At 41.1% G+C, this 15,300-nt stretch overlaps 1 protein-coding gene across 2 annotated transcripts in view; it reads right to left on the bottom strand.

Annotated features, from left to right (window-relative positions):
- The window catches only part of PLXDC2 (plexin domain containing 2), a 413,757-nt gene extending 401,130 nt beyond the window's left edge, over nt 1-12,627 (bottom strand). The window contains exons 1-2 of one of the 2 annotated variants that reach the window (XM_060161213.1): nt 12,612-12,627; nt 11,049-11,819 (exon numbers count right to left, since the gene is read on the bottom strand). In XM_060161213.1, coding sequence (XP_060017196.1) covers nt 11,049-11,160 — 112 coding nt within the window. In that variant the 5' untranslated portion in view covers nt 11,161-11,819; nt 12,612-12,627. Of the gene's footprint in view, nt 1-11,048; nt 11,820-12,160; nt 12,316-12,611 lie in introns of those variants that run through there. The other variant, XM_060161202.1, reaches the window with a different exon arrangement.
- Nucleotides 12,628-15,300: the final 2,673 nt, after the last annotated feature.

Here is a 15,300-nt window from a genome sequence, read left to right as displayed (position 1 = left end):
TATGCATACATCTTTTTTGTAACTATGGAATTCTCTCCAAGGAAACAAATGAATGTATTTTAATACTTTACCAGACAATTCAAGTTTTTGGATTATAAATCATTAAAGTATCCCTTTCTCTGTCCTTCCCAGCTTACTGTGTGACTTGATCATTCTTAAACCACCATTTGTAAATGAATTCTCAGTTCTTCACAAACGCATGTGACAAATTCCCTTACTCTGAAGTCACTCAGTCTCTGGTTTCTCTACACATTTTAATCATGGGCATTTAAATCTCAGGTATCATGTTAAAGAAATTATGACTGAGAAATTCTGCCCAAAGAAATATGTAGAAATAAGGTACAAACAAAACTCTTTGCCTGAGTGATAAATCTGAACAAACGTAGTACCATCATACCAAGTGGAACACTGACCAGATTCCTCCATTCTACGAATTTTCAAAGAGGGCTCCCTGTATTTGGAGCTAGTGATGCAGTGGTGATCAGTCCCATACAGCCTATTGTCCTGGGCAGCTCACAGTCCAGTGCAGGCAGGGCTGTTACACCACTGACGGTAAGTGACAGGATGAGGAGGTGTAGAGTGCACTTTGGCAAGGTACTCATCTCAGACGTGGACCTGGCAGAGAAACACCGAGAAATGATTCAATAATGCTGAAAATCAAGATGAAGCTGAGACCTGAAGGAAAAATAGCCAAGAAGAGGAGGAAAGGGTGCTCCAAGAGGAGGGAATGGCAGGTGCAGTTTCTTGGGGAAAGAGAGTATGGGAAACTTGGGAGAGTATAACGGAGGAAGTGATGCATTTGAACCTGGACAGGTAAGCCAGGACCAGGTTACTGAGGGCTTTGACCTCTAGGGTGAGACCGTTAGGAAGACAGGAAGGTATTTTCAGCACAGGAGTGACACAGATCTTCATTTCAGAAAGATCTTTCAGGCCATGGAATGAAGAAGGGATTCCAGCAGGACTATGTTGGAGGGAAGGTGGGAAGCTGTTGAAATGAACTAGGCTAGAAATGATGGTGCCTGCCAGAGCGAGGATAAGGGAACTGGGGATACAGAAAGGCAGTCTCAAGTCAGACATCAGGTCTTGGTTTCAGAAAAATCAGCTTCTTATTGGCTGTGCCTATTTTACAAACGTCTCTTCTAAAAACAGCTTGACAAAACTGAGATTGCACAAATCTGGCTTCCTGCGTAAAGCTGTTTTGCAATGTCCAGACAATGAGACTATCATCTGCAAATGACTTTGAATCATGCTTGTTTTTAAAAATATCTGAAATGAACACAGATGTTAAAAAAGATAATGAAGGTTAAATAACAAAGAAATGAAACAGCCTGCCTGGCTTGTCCATTTACTCCTGATTAAAAACTATCCAAATCAGTATGCATGAGTTCAGAGCAATGGCCACTTATAAACTGTGCTGAGACAGAGATGAAGTTAGGAATTTCAAATCAAGCAAATTACAAACCTTTAATTTATAAATGCCTACAGTCTAAATAAAATCATAAATCTATTACCTTTAAATGGTAGCAATTTGTAAAGTGTACTCTCGTTCAATGTAGATCGGCCATGGAATTGATATTAATTAGCTAAAGAGCAAACATGAAGGAGAATCCTAAATCCAGAGGATTTCACCATTCTCATCAGAGCTGATTCTTATGAAGCAGCAAATTTAAAGTCTTGCTTGGTACTGCTATGCTGGTCCAGAGATAGGTTACTAGAATGACCCTGTAAAACTGTCCTTTCCATGTTTATTTACCTAGCAACCACCTGTCATTTGTGGTAGTTTCTAAGAAGTTAGGAATTAACATTCTTTTCCTTAGTTGAGTTGTTCATTTTAATTAACCTATCGTTTTCCCGTCGTATTGCCTAAGAAACGATTAGATGTATGGTTAGTATCATGATGTGATCAGGAAAACAGCACTAGCACTCAACATCATTTCAATGAAAAAAGGTCACTTGCCAAAAAACCGCTATTAACAATTTGTTATGAAGCGCAGTGGTACTTGTTCTGGCTTTTAGCTGTTGTAGAAAAGAAATTACATCATCTCCAAGTTGTTTAAAAATTGAAATCTTTACCAAATGACCCTGAGATATAATGTGATTTCAATCAAAAGTTCAACAGAGTTTTTAGCGAAACCTGAAAAGTTTATTCTAAAATAGATACGGAAAAGCAAAGAGCCTTGTAGAATAGCCAAGACACTTCTGAAGATCAAGAAGAAGGAGGACAGCTTTGTCCCACCAGACATAAAGACTTGTTATAAGCTAAAGTAATTAAGACTGTGATATCTGCACAGGGATAATTATCAGGGTCCCACACGCCTTTATATTTGAAGTACTTTATCTCGGAAGATCTACCAGGGCTTATCCCAGGTTTTATATTTTAAAGCAAAACATTCACAGCCCCAATAACCCATGAGTTCTACCTCTAAATAGAAGTCCCACATATGAACATGAAGAGATGCATGCAAGGATATTCACAGCACCAATGTTCAAAACGGCACTGACAGGCGAGGGAAATGAAGAGGTACAGACTCCCAGTTAACAAAATGAATGAGTACAGGGATGAAATGTACAGTTTGGGGAACATAGTCAATAATAATGTAACATCTTTGTATGGTGACAAAGGTGGTTAAAAGGTACAAATTCCAGTTGTAAGATAAATAAGTAGTAGGGATGTAATATACAACATGATAAACGTAATTAACATTACTGTGCATTATATGTGAAAGTTCTTAAGAGAGTAAATCATGAGTTCTCATCACAAGGAAAAAGTTTTTTTCTTTGTCTTTTATTTTGTATCTATATGAGATGATGGATGTTCTCCAAACTTACCGTGGTCATCATTGCATGATGTATGGAAGTCAACTCATTATGCTATACACCTTAAACTTACACTGTGTTATGTATCAATTATATCTCAATAAAACGGGAGTAAAAATAACATGCCACTATTCCATTAAAAAAAAAGTACTGACTTTTTTGTTGATGGAATATTGGATAAACCAATTGTGGAAAAATAACTGGAAGACTGGATAAATCAATTGTGGGATAAATTGACTGGGAAAATTAAGAGCAACACAATTACATGTAATACATGTGTACAAAATAATAAGTGACAATTTAGCCTCAATCAAAATTGTTTCACACATATTTATAAATATTTTGCAAGTCTTGCCATATTTACAAATATTACTATAATATTCTTATACAGGAAATATTTTTACACATACTTCATGTCCAACTAAAAGCTTTCATAAAATCCATTTAATTTGAATAAAAGAATTAAGCATTTAGAAAACTATGCAAAATTTTAAAATTCAAATTATAAAACAGATAAGATATATTATGCAAGATATACAATATCCTATGATGTTATATCAGCATATGAAAATAAAACATTGAGCAACATCTTTATAATACAGCAAGAACACTTTCAAACTAAAATGTGAAATGGCATTTTTTTAACCTTACAAGTCAACTTTATTTTTATGGGGCATTCAGAGCCTTCAAATAGGTGTTAAAATATTCTTTAAACTTTTGTCGTGTGACAAAAACTCAAATGACCCTCTCTATTCCCTCTCCAAACAAACAAGAACCAAAGAACAAAAATGCAAATACACAGCAATATGCCTTTTAGTTCAATTCTTGTTTCTTGGAATACAGAAAATTATAAATAATCGAAACTAAAATAGATTCAAAATATGTAGATTACCAATTAGTGACATAAAGTTAGGACAAGTTGACTGTCTACTAAAAGGACTAAATTACCAAAAAAAAAAAAAAGTAATTATAGGTGTATATTCCCAGGAAATATAAATACTAAAAAGTCACAATTAAACTAGCTAATATCAGTCAACTATACTTCACTTAATATAAATAAATAGCTAATATCAGATGATATAATTCTTGAAAGAAGTATGCATATGTAGTCACTAGAGCTAATTTTAAACATAAAACTATAGCCTAGCAAAATAATTGAGAGGTTTTTTTAATCAAAAGTTCAGAACAGGATTCATTTAAATATCAGGAACCCATGTGCACTTAAAATATGAGTTAGTATAGCAAAAATTACTTCATATATACTTTTTCATGAATATTTTGCAATGCAGATTACACTGATGTAATTTCTTCATAGATCCTTTTTCAATGTATTGAAGGAAATGGATAACAAAAGGAGAAGGGGAGGGGGCAACCAAAACAAGTCAGATACTGCTATGCCGGCAGTAAGGTCAATGGGCTCTTTTAAACAAACAAACAAAAATATACCAATTGAATAATCAGGTTCATGGGGTCAGTGGTAGCTGCAGTCTAAGTTGTATCTTGGAGAGAATTATGCAAATATGTATGTTAATATGTATGTTAATGTATACAGGCTTAGCATGAGCTATACCCTAAGTGCACCTACAGGACCACTTTACATCTTGAAAATCATTATTACTTATGAATTCCACATTGCAAAATGATAAATTCTGCCTGTCTTACTTCCCTTTTAGGGTTTAGGGAAATAAATATTTTATTGGGTCCAAATTACAGTTTCAGAGAGAAAAGTTGGGAGCTACTGCTACAAACAGATACATATAAACATAGAGGATATTATTACTATCTAAAAAACATCATTGCATGTTGAATGCTCCATATTCCAACTGGACCAAAGAACACATTATCCTCATCTAAATAAACCAGGGTGTACCTACCAAGCAGCAAGCTGAGAGAGAATTTATCAGTTTTATGTAGACTTCTCCTACCACTGAACACTCCAATATGTAGAAAATGTAGAAAACTGAATATGTAGAAAATGTAGAATATGTAGAAAATTGGCTTTTAAATATTCTGATTCTTATGCAGTTTATCTGCAGGGCAAATTCTCATTAGTCTCTCTATATAGTCTCATAGCCTCAATCAGCTAAGCAGGATGAGACCTTGAGTAGTATGTATTCTAGGGAAATTTTCCAGTTAATGAGTGAAAAATAATAGGTGGAGGAAGAGAGGGGAACTAAGTCATAAGATTCCAGAAAAGTAAAATGAAGTCATTCTGCATCCCTGCCTCTATGACCCTCTCTTGACAAAATCACTGGCCACTTTCTACTATAACGCCTGAGGCAGAAACAGTGAGGACAGCTGATTTTAATTTGGAAGGGAAAGGAGAGTTACTATTGCTTAGATGTGTTTGGCTGGCCTCTGGAGGAAGGGATTACAAGTCTGTATTTCAAGGAAGGTCACACAGTTTCTGACCCCATGTTCCGATCTACAGTTTTTAACGGGCTCCTGACAAGACCTCTAATTCTATTTAAATACTCATATCTGTACCATCAATCCATATCCTACCACCTTTTTAATTAAAGAGGGCAAGATAAAAACAAGCCAAAGAAAAAATATGCAATGGGTTCAAAGTCTGGTTGCAATACAATGTAGAATACTTTATATTCTATTCTCTCCTCAGATATTATTCTGTTCATTTGGCTAGGCAATATATGACACAATAAATTGTGGGAGGAACTGTCTTAGTAAAAGCATTACTACTTAGTCTGTCATTCTGCAGCAACTTCCTCAGTTGAACAGAATCATTGTCTGGAGGATAGTGAGGGAAGACATCCTGGGTGAACCTCAGTGAAGAAGAAAGACTTCTCAGAGTGGAATACTGGGAAGAGATAAAGCTCTGCAAAATATAAATATGTGCTCAGAATGAAGGCAAAGGACTGGAGTTAGTCAGGTTAAAAGAAAGCAGAAAAGCAACTTTGTAATACACAACCTTAGGTATTATGGTGACTGTTTTTTATTTACTTATTTCCCATCTCTACAACAAATACAAGATTTTAAGGGAGAAAAGCTGGACAAAGCTAAATGAGAGTAGGAGAGATAAGATGAAGACCCAGGTAAACCAGTACAAAAAATGCAGGCCAGAAGGTTTATATACTTGTTGGATGTGGGCTTTCAAAAAACCACATTTTTTAAAAGTAATGTTTCTGGTCACTATTTATATAATGTCCAGAAGATGCAAACAAACCAGTGCAGAAGAAGACCAGCTATATCTGTTATTAAGACACAAGATCTTTCTCTCTGTGTCTGTCTGTCTCTGTTACTTGGGGAGCAGATACTGTGCAACGCATTGCACCATACCACCACCCCCAATAACAGCCACCATAACAAGTTTTAGGAGACTATATTTTTAAAGCCACCTTCAGTGCAGGTTAATGGCATGAGGCCTAAGCACAATTCAGTTCAAAAGTAATTTCACAAAGAACTAAACTTATTTAATAGTGTTCGTCTCCACTGAAAATAGAGCACCACCACTATATATACATATTATGTACACATACACACATATACATATATATACACACACTGTACTTTAAGGTATTAGATTAAGTACTTCTGGTTTCTGAAAATACAGTCAGAAGCCAGAAGTATAGCAGAATGGCGGAATGAACTTTTTGAAAGTTCTATCTATTAACAGAAGGTTTAAGGTAAATATCACCCAGCAGAACCATTATGACAGGCCTCTGGATCCTATTCTCTCATTTTAAACTATTGTTCTCTGAAGCCCACTGTATTTTCATTGCCATCTTACTTATGGAAGAAAGTCATAAATAGAGCAAGAAGTATGAAAGTCTCCCAAAGTGACAGTCTAGTCAACAGTCCAGCTTGCACTGTAATTCCAGTCGGTTCAGTCAGTGCGACAACTATTTATTGCATGCCTGTGTGGTAGATGCCACAGGGGATTCACAAGTGAATGACAGCAGAGCCTGATATGTTCTAAAAGAATATATGAAAAAGAGATGCCGCAATGAGAAGGAAACAAACTCCTACGATACCAAGCAGAGTCCAACCAGTGCCTTAAAAAAGGCCTAGAGTTCTCGGAGGGTTCTGAGACACCTCATCCTTTTGTGAACCGTGTCACTGGAGATAAGGTTGTAATAAAAAGTAGAAGGTGGATGGGTGGAGATGGGTTAGGGAAGGAAGGGCAGGAGGCTGTGGTAGCGCCTGGTACACACTCTGGGAACATCAAGAAGCCTCATTTGGCTAGACTGTTAAAAACACGCGGGGGAGGGGGAGGTGGGAAGGCAGTCTGAGGCCTCACGGTAATGGCCATGGTGAAGAGACTGTACTGAATGTAGTGGGGAACCAACTCAAGACTTTGGATCTCATGGTCACAGTTGACCAATTCATTCATCTTCATAAATATACTGTTTCTACAAGAGGAGATACCTTTTAGGAAGCAAAAAACTGAAACCAAAACTATTGAAAAGAATCCACAGTATCTACATCTCTGCATGAAAGTATGTGATTCTTGCAGAGATGAAATCTGTGGGGAGGAAATCAGTATTTTCCATTCCTAAGTTTTACTCAGGCACATTCTCCTTGATAAGAACCTGCTTCCAAAGACCAAACTTAAGAAATGCACCAATTGTCCTAACTGTAATAATCCCAAATCTCTCTGCAAACAACCATGAATTTCAAACCTTATTTCTGAATTAAGTGTTCTAGATCACAGTTATGTCTCATTCCAAACTTACCCAACCTCAGGCTTCAACTTCTATCTATCCTCTAAAGGAAAGAGACTCTCACATTTTATATTTCAAAAATTTCTGTATGCAGTCAAGAGTCATTGATTTTTAAAAACCTGTGATTTTCTAATAATCTGACCCAGGTCCGTTGTATAGAGATATTTGCTTGAATTAACCCTCTGTCTTAATCTCTTGCTCCAGGTATGTCTGCATATAGTTAGAAATTTTGTACTAGTGACAGTATGTCTCAACAGAGATACTCTTATAGCAAACTCCACAGATTAGTAATATTTCAAACTAAGTTTTTTAACTCTAATGAAAGCAGAAAATAGGAAAATATCCAACTAGAAAAACAACTAAATGTAAACGATCTGCTAAAAATAAACTACTTGTTTCTAGAACACGGCAATATTAGAAAGTTTGAAAAGTGAAAATTCCTTGGGGTCCTAAACTATTATTGCTCTCTCTATAGTGGTAACGAACTTCCTTGTTGCATTAAATCACATTTAAGAGCAATAATCAGGCCAAAATATAACTACATATTTTAGGTCTTTTTTCCTGATTTAAATTTTAGAATTCTACAAGATATGACTGCATCTTTCTCCTTTGACATTGTTTCTAAACTGTTTTTCAATCAGTTCAGGATATAAAGATGAATGTATAACAATATGGAAATGATTTGAGATTTATAAAATTTAACATTATTCTAAGCTTATTTTTCTCTAAACATTGGTTGAGGTATACTATTTAGTGTGGGCAAATACTTTTCGGATATACATAGAATACATTCAATCCTAAAAGAAAATTCACTATATAATGAACTTTTAATCACAAGAGAGATAATTTTAAAGTATATTCTTGAAAATTCCACAACGTGTTAATAATTGCCAACAGTGATGCGAAAGAGAGTACTTGGGGTTTTCCACTGTACTTATCACACCACACGAATGTATTCAAGGTGTAAGTCTACATGTAGGGAGTACTATATAAATATTAAATGAATAAATATTTAATTTCAACGAAAATGGGAAATATAATAAACTCTCATTGTTTTAAATTGCCACTCATTTACGAATGTTAAGTTGAAATATCAAAAAATACTGCACATAGGAAAGAAAATATTGAGGATCACTCAGCTCAGGTTTGGGAGAGAATGGGAAGGAAATTAGTGGTTTCTCTGCCCTCTGGTGGCAACAAAGTCGACTGCAGCATTTCTAAAGGAATGCATAAAAAATGTCCTTTATGAAATCAGACTCCCCTGCCCCCAACCCCCGCCAAAATGTCTGTAAAAAAATCCTGATTGCTACATGCCGAATTCCAAGGCTGTCGGACTTTTAAAAAATTTCCTGTATTGAACTTTTTAGCTAGACTATTTTACAAAGGAAACTATATTTTTTCTTCCATTTCATTGCTGTATTTTAGGTATTACAGTAGCCTAACCATTTAATTCCAAGATTATTTAATAAAATTAATGCAGACTGATAACCAGGAAAGAAGTTACTTCATTTTGTAATAAATCTCAAAAAATTTGCTGAGAAGTATAAAACTATTCCTTTTTTACTCAATCCTGTAAAGATGTGGGCTTCTAGAGTAGTTTTCCACCAGAAATACTGGTTTATAATACCTGCAGCTCTATGTTGAAAAATTTACGTATTTCATATTCCCCAAATCAAAGGCTTTTAACTATCTGTTCAATTTTAGCGTGAAGTAAATTTTATCCTCAATTTGAGAACTCAAAATAGTAAACTTATTGTATGTATTATTCTTTTCTCAGTAACATATTATTAATGAAAAAAGTTCAGGAAAAAAATAAACATTTGCTGACCTTTTATTTTTTTACTGTAAATGCATTATATACTCCCAGTGCCGAAGAGGTTTTCAAATAAACAACTTGGGGTGCATTTTTGGCACACGCACCTCTCTAACCTCCTTTGGAAAGAAGTAAATTGCTTTCTTTAAGCATTTATTTATTTCATGAAGATGCCCATGAAAACTACTGTTGCACTTCTTAAAATAAATGTGCAGCTTCCCAGACGAGTAAAAGTCTTTTTGTTTACCAATGAAATGTAGCAGAGAAATACACAGAAGGTATGATCTATTGATATAAATAATACCTAGTCAAGAACAACCTATGTCCATCTATGCAGAACCCATTATATGTGATAAAGACAAATCAACATCCAGGAAACTTGCGTTTTATTCACAGCTTTAAAAGTGTTGTCATCTTGTTGCCCTCCCCCCGTCCCCCAACACACACACACCCTCCAATCATAAATTGGAGCAGAGTCAGAATCTGTGTTTTCTCCATAAGAATTTACACCAGGGGCAGACACAGTGTTTCGGCTGTCTCAGCTCGGTAACATTTCATTCAAGGACTTCCCTTCAAGATTCACCTCACCTGGAATCCCCAGGTGCTCTCCCTAGCCTTCCATCTGCGACTGGCAGGTTTGACATTTGCGGACGCCAGTAGATTTCCTGAGGAACCACTTACCGTTTCCCCTCCTCAGGATTAAAACAGAACAAAACAAAACCTTGATTAGCCTCATCAGCAAGGTTTTATTTCCTTTTTCTTTTCCCTGTAAGTGTCTTTGCTCATTCACCTCCTCTCGAAGTCTATCCATTTCTTCCCAGGGGGCAGAAATGGGGAGCAGGCGCCCAGTTCACAGTGGGCAGGGTGCGGAAGGCAGCTGGACCTCCGGCTCAGCAGCGCCTCGCCAGGAGGAGCCGGCGCGCCCAGGGCGGCGTCGCCGGCTCCGCGCTCGCCCCGCGGGGCGCGGCTCCGGAGGGACGCGCACCTGGCTGGAGCAGCCACCCCTGGGAACGTGCGGGGCCGGGGCTCCGCGTGGGGGCAATATCAGGCCACTCGGAGGTGGCCCTGCACGTTCAGGCCTGTCTGCGAAGCCGGCCGGCGGAGGACAATGGAGCCAGTGGTTGGTCTCCAGAGGGGCGCCCGCCCCACCTCTGCCACCTCCTTCCTTCCTCTGCGTCCCGCCGCACCCACCCCGCCCCACTTCCAGCGCCCGCTCAGCCCCAGACAGCAAGAGGGAGCAGAGGTGGGGATCGCCTGGGGGGAGGAAGGTGCGGCCCCAGCGAATTTTCTCCAGCAGAGGGGAGCTCTGCAATCCCCGGCTGCCACCACGTCCACCCCCTACCGCCCCCTTCGCGCACTCCCTTAGTTTACCCCAGCAGCAGAGAAGGAGGAGGGGCCGGGGAGGACACAGCCCAGGCTGCCAGCTCCTGGGCGAGGTATCAGCGTAAGGTTTGCTCTAACCCCAGAGCCCTCTCTGGGCGCGTCCGGGGAGTCAGTACCACTCCCTGCCAGCCGCTCAGGTGAAGCAAGCGGTAAATCCTTAAGATAACCCCCAGTCCCTACCACCCTACTTATCCAGCCAACATTCTTCTGCCCATTTGAGAAGACCAAGTTTAGTCGAAATGCAATTGCAATAACTTTGCCAAGGGCATAGGTGGGGAGGGAGTGGGTTAACAACGGGGTGCCAGAGAGGTCTTCAGCTGGGCACAAAAGCAAGAAGCGAAAGTGGAGCTTACCATTGACTTGGTTTCCAGGCTTCCCTTCAGCGAACTGAAACCGGTCCATTAAAAAGTGGCAAAGTAACACAACTCCTGCAGCAGCCAGGTCGGCCCTCGGGAACCTCGCCATGCCGCTGCCGCGACCTCCCTCCCCTTCCCCGCCAGTACTTCTCCGGCACCCTGTGCCCCGGGGCTCCCGCTGGGAATGGGGACAACGGGGCCGAACGCTGAGGACTGGTCTCGGCGGGATGCAGAGGCCTTTGTAAATTTCTCTGGGACTTCACACCCGGGAGCCGGGAAGAGGAAGAAGGGAGAGCGAGGGGAGCGCAGTCCTCTCCGGACCTCCAGGTCTCTCTTCACAACTTGCCACGACACTCGCAGCCCTCACCCCAGACACACAACAATTGCGGAGACGAAAGGCCACTTGAGCTGGGGCTGGCAAACTCTCCCTTCCGCACAAGCAGCGCCACCCCGGTGCCCGTAAACGGTGACTTCCGAGCCCCCGCGATGCGCTCCACTGGGTTCAAAACAGATCTAATTCCTCAGCCAGCGCGGGTGCCTGTCCAAATCCAAGAGGGCTGTCGGCTCGGAAGGAACTTTCCCCAGTCCTAGGGTGGCCCCCGCGGAAGGTTTGGGTTTGCGGGAAGGGGGTTACTGTGGGATGGCGAAACCCCTCCGACAAGTTTTTCTTCTTTTCTTCGCCCCGACGCTGGGCGCGCGTCCCTGCTCGCAGCCGGAGGGATGAGCAGCCCCAGAGCTGAGCCCCGGGAAGGCTCGGGCTGCAGCAGTCTGAGGTCCGAAGGCAGGAAAAATGTATTGGGGAAAAAAAGAGAGAGAGAGAGGAAGAAGAAAGAAATGGGGAGGGAAAAGTCAGGCTGAAACCTATCGGGAGAGGGTTCCTCCTGGCTAAGGAGGAGGTGGCCCCAAGCCCCGCCGAGCCCCGGAGTTTGGTGGCGGAGGAGGCGCCGCCGCCGCCGCGCTCCCCCGCACTCCAGCTCCACACTTTGGGGAGGGAAGGCAGCTCGCAATTTGCCAGATCTGCCGCTGCATTCCCCCCCCCCCGCTTCCCTCCCCCTTGCTCCTCCAGGCGTCTCCCACCTTCCTCCCCGAAACCGGCAGCTAGCACCGACCTGTCCAATGGCTGCACTTTCCTCGGGGCTGGCAGAGGAGTCGCCGAGAGATTAAACCCGGGGAGCAAGGCAAGGGGGAGTGAAAGGGCAACTCCGGCCCGGCGTGTCCCCCGGCAGCCGGCGGCCTGGCGCGCCGGGAGAGGAGGCGAGAAAGCCAAGCTAGGAGGGGAGCGCCGGACGGCACCTCTGCGCTGCCCGGGCGCCATGCCCGCACCCGGCTCGCACCCCTGGCGGTCGGGCCAGCGGTGCCCGCACCCACCTGGCCCTGGGCCGCCTTCGCGCCCGCCTGCGGGGAATCGTGGCCCAGCGGCCGACCCTGCGGGCGCTCGCCGCCGGTGGGGTCTTCCTGGGCGCTACAGGGTTAATTACAGTTCGCCATTCCCGGGAGGGCGTGTGCGGCGGCGGCTGGGGTGTGAAGAAAGCAAACCTGAGCCCGTATTCGCTTACTGACCCTGCGAAGCCCCTTCGGACCCCCGGCCCGCCGGGCGGGTGGAGGAAGGTGGCGCGCGGCAGCTTGGACCCGCCGCTGCGGCTTTGTAAAGTGTCAGCGGGAGCGAAAGCGAGAGTTTAAGGAAACAGGAGGCCCACTGAATTTCCTACGGGGGCTTTAACAGGCTTTCGCTGGCTGGTTTGTTTTTGTTTTTCCAGCTCGCGGAAGTGCTTCATCGTTAACCCTTTCCAGCCCTTTCAGTAAGTTTACACCTTATTTCGCAGAGTTAATCTTATTTTAAAGGGGTAAATACAAAGAAAAGAAGGAAAACAGCATATTGGTTAAAAAAGTACAGCATCTAGCACCAGACTGGGCTAGAATTCCACCTCCCCCACGAAACAGCTATATGGCTTTGAGCAATATTCTTATTAGTGCCTCAGTTCCCCATCCATCAGGGGAGAATTGTACTTATGCCCTTATAAGGTTGTTGTATTGGATTAAATGAGTTAACACTGAATAATTAAAGAACTGAGAACAGTGCCTGGCAGGAAGTACATGACTTTATGCTTCTTAAATTAAAGAGAAGAGAGGGAAAGGAAGAGAGAGGGTGTCCTAAATCCATTGGAGAATCTGCTTCAGTGTTCTAAGAGCAAAAGGTCCTGTTAGTCTATTCTTGTCCAGTCTTTTCCATGCTCTAAAAAATTTATGGGTGCCATCAATACCACCTTAACTTTGTCTCAATACCCACTGGAAGTGGGTCCAGATAATCAAACTACTCTTGCCAGTTTGATGCCGAAAGAATGCCTTTCTCATGGTTCCTTAGCTGGTGAGCAGAAGAGAAACAGGAAGTGTAGCATGTTTTCCTCAATCCAGTACTCAATTTGCTATTTATTTTGGAATATATAAACTCGTCATGGATACACACTTTTTAATGCTACTTCCTCTCTCCTGAGCTTTTCCCCAACCAGTTGATTTCTCCCTCCTCACCTTACTTAGAAAACCTGGTTCTTTTACTTATGCTCAACCAAGAGTTAAGTTCTATGTAACATTACATCCAAAGTTGAATACCTGAGATACTTATCTATTTAACAGTAAGTTGGAAAAATGAATCTTCCTATCAAAATCTTATTGTGATTTAATTAACGTCGATTTTTTTTGTCTGTGTCCCTACTGACCTCACTTACTTCACGAATCCTTGCAGAAAGCTTCCTAAAACGTTCAGTACAGCTCCATTTCCCATTTATATGCAAAATTATGGGGACCCGGGAGGAGCCATTTCAAGAAAGCATCTCTTCTTTGGTCTGGAATATGTACCTCCCCTTTCACAGTAGAAAAACGGGTGTTTCCCGTTTCTCTGAGAAGAAACAAGTCCCTGCCTCTCCCTGGTATCATTTTCTTTCTTTTTTCCTTTATTATTATATGTGCAAATTAGCAGTGTTTATTTTCTTGTTTGTTGTCAGCAATGCTTTGCCCTCCTGATTGAAGCTTTATACCTCAAGTGGAAATTTGATGCCAAAAATTGAAAGGGAGTCAAGTGGTAATTCAGAGTAAGTCTGAAGAGGCTTTTATGTATTTTGTCTCTCTCACTGGTCCTGTTTCATTTTACTCATATCTTAATCTTATTCTGAAGAGCTGTCCACATAGAAAATACTTTAGTATGGGAGAAGATGCAGGTAAGCAAGAATCAATCATGCACGATGATTTAGTGCTCAGAACTAAGTAAGAAAGAACAAAATAAAGTTAGGCTTTGGTACATTGCCTTAAATGTCAGCCAGTAATTATTTGTAAAAAAAAATGATTTTTCCTTTACATTATAGCAAGTAACAACTAAAATGTATGTAGGATGGTATGTTCAGAGTGAAATGGAAGGTTCATTACTCATATAAAATCCTGGCTAATTAAAAGTACTATACTTTGTGGCCTAAATGATCTAAGTTTGCCATATATGTTTCACCACAGAATAATCTATTTCACTTTCATGGAGAGAAATTAAGATGTCTCTGTTGAAAAAGTTTCATCTTCCATCTGACTAAGGAGAAGAGTTATAATGAGTGAGCTTTGTTTCTATTTACTGTAGTTGTAAGAACTGAATCGCTGGGGGCTTTTTGTTTGTTTTTTACTCACTGGCTTAATTTTAGCTAACCTCTCAAGGAACAAATGAATCAGGAATCACAAAGGAGCAGCACTTGAGTTCCTTGTCCATGACAAAGGTCTGGAATTCACTGAACACCCTCCTTTACTATCTTAAGATTGTATATCAGAATCATTTTCACCAACAGAGAACTTTGGGCTGACATTAGCACCAGAGCTAAAGTCTGCACAGATTTCAAACCTGTTCGCAACCCCTTATCTACACCAACCTTCAAAGGCATTTCTACCCATTCCAAGTGCAATACTACCTGCATAAAGGTAATTACAATTACCCACCTCATCCCACCTCCAACTCTATCGTCTCTCCCAAATTGAAACTTGGCTAACAGGATACTCAAGAAACAATCATGCTCATTTTGAAAAAACTGAGATGTAATACAGGCTGTGGAGTACTTAGTATTTACTGTAATCTACTATTATTTTAGGAAATAGTTTTTGTCCATTTTAATAGAATTTGTTAAAACTTTCTATAATTGCTGTCAAGTAAAGGGAAATTGCTAGTAGTGGACTGCTTTTATTCAGTCCTAATCTAATATTATGACCTTTTCCTCTAGGTCTA

Source organism: Lagenorhynchus albirostris, chromosome 1, assembly GCF_949774975.1.
Source record: "Lagenorhynchus albirostris chromosome 1, mLagAlb1.1, whole genome shotgun sequence".
In the NCBI taxonomy this organism is placed as follows: domain Eukaryota; kingdom Metazoa; phylum Chordata; class Mammalia; order Artiodactyla; family Delphinidae; genus Lagenorhynchus; species Lagenorhynchus albirostris.
Note: the sequence above shows the minus strand (reverse complement) of the source record. Positions and strands in the feature narration are given on the sequence as shown.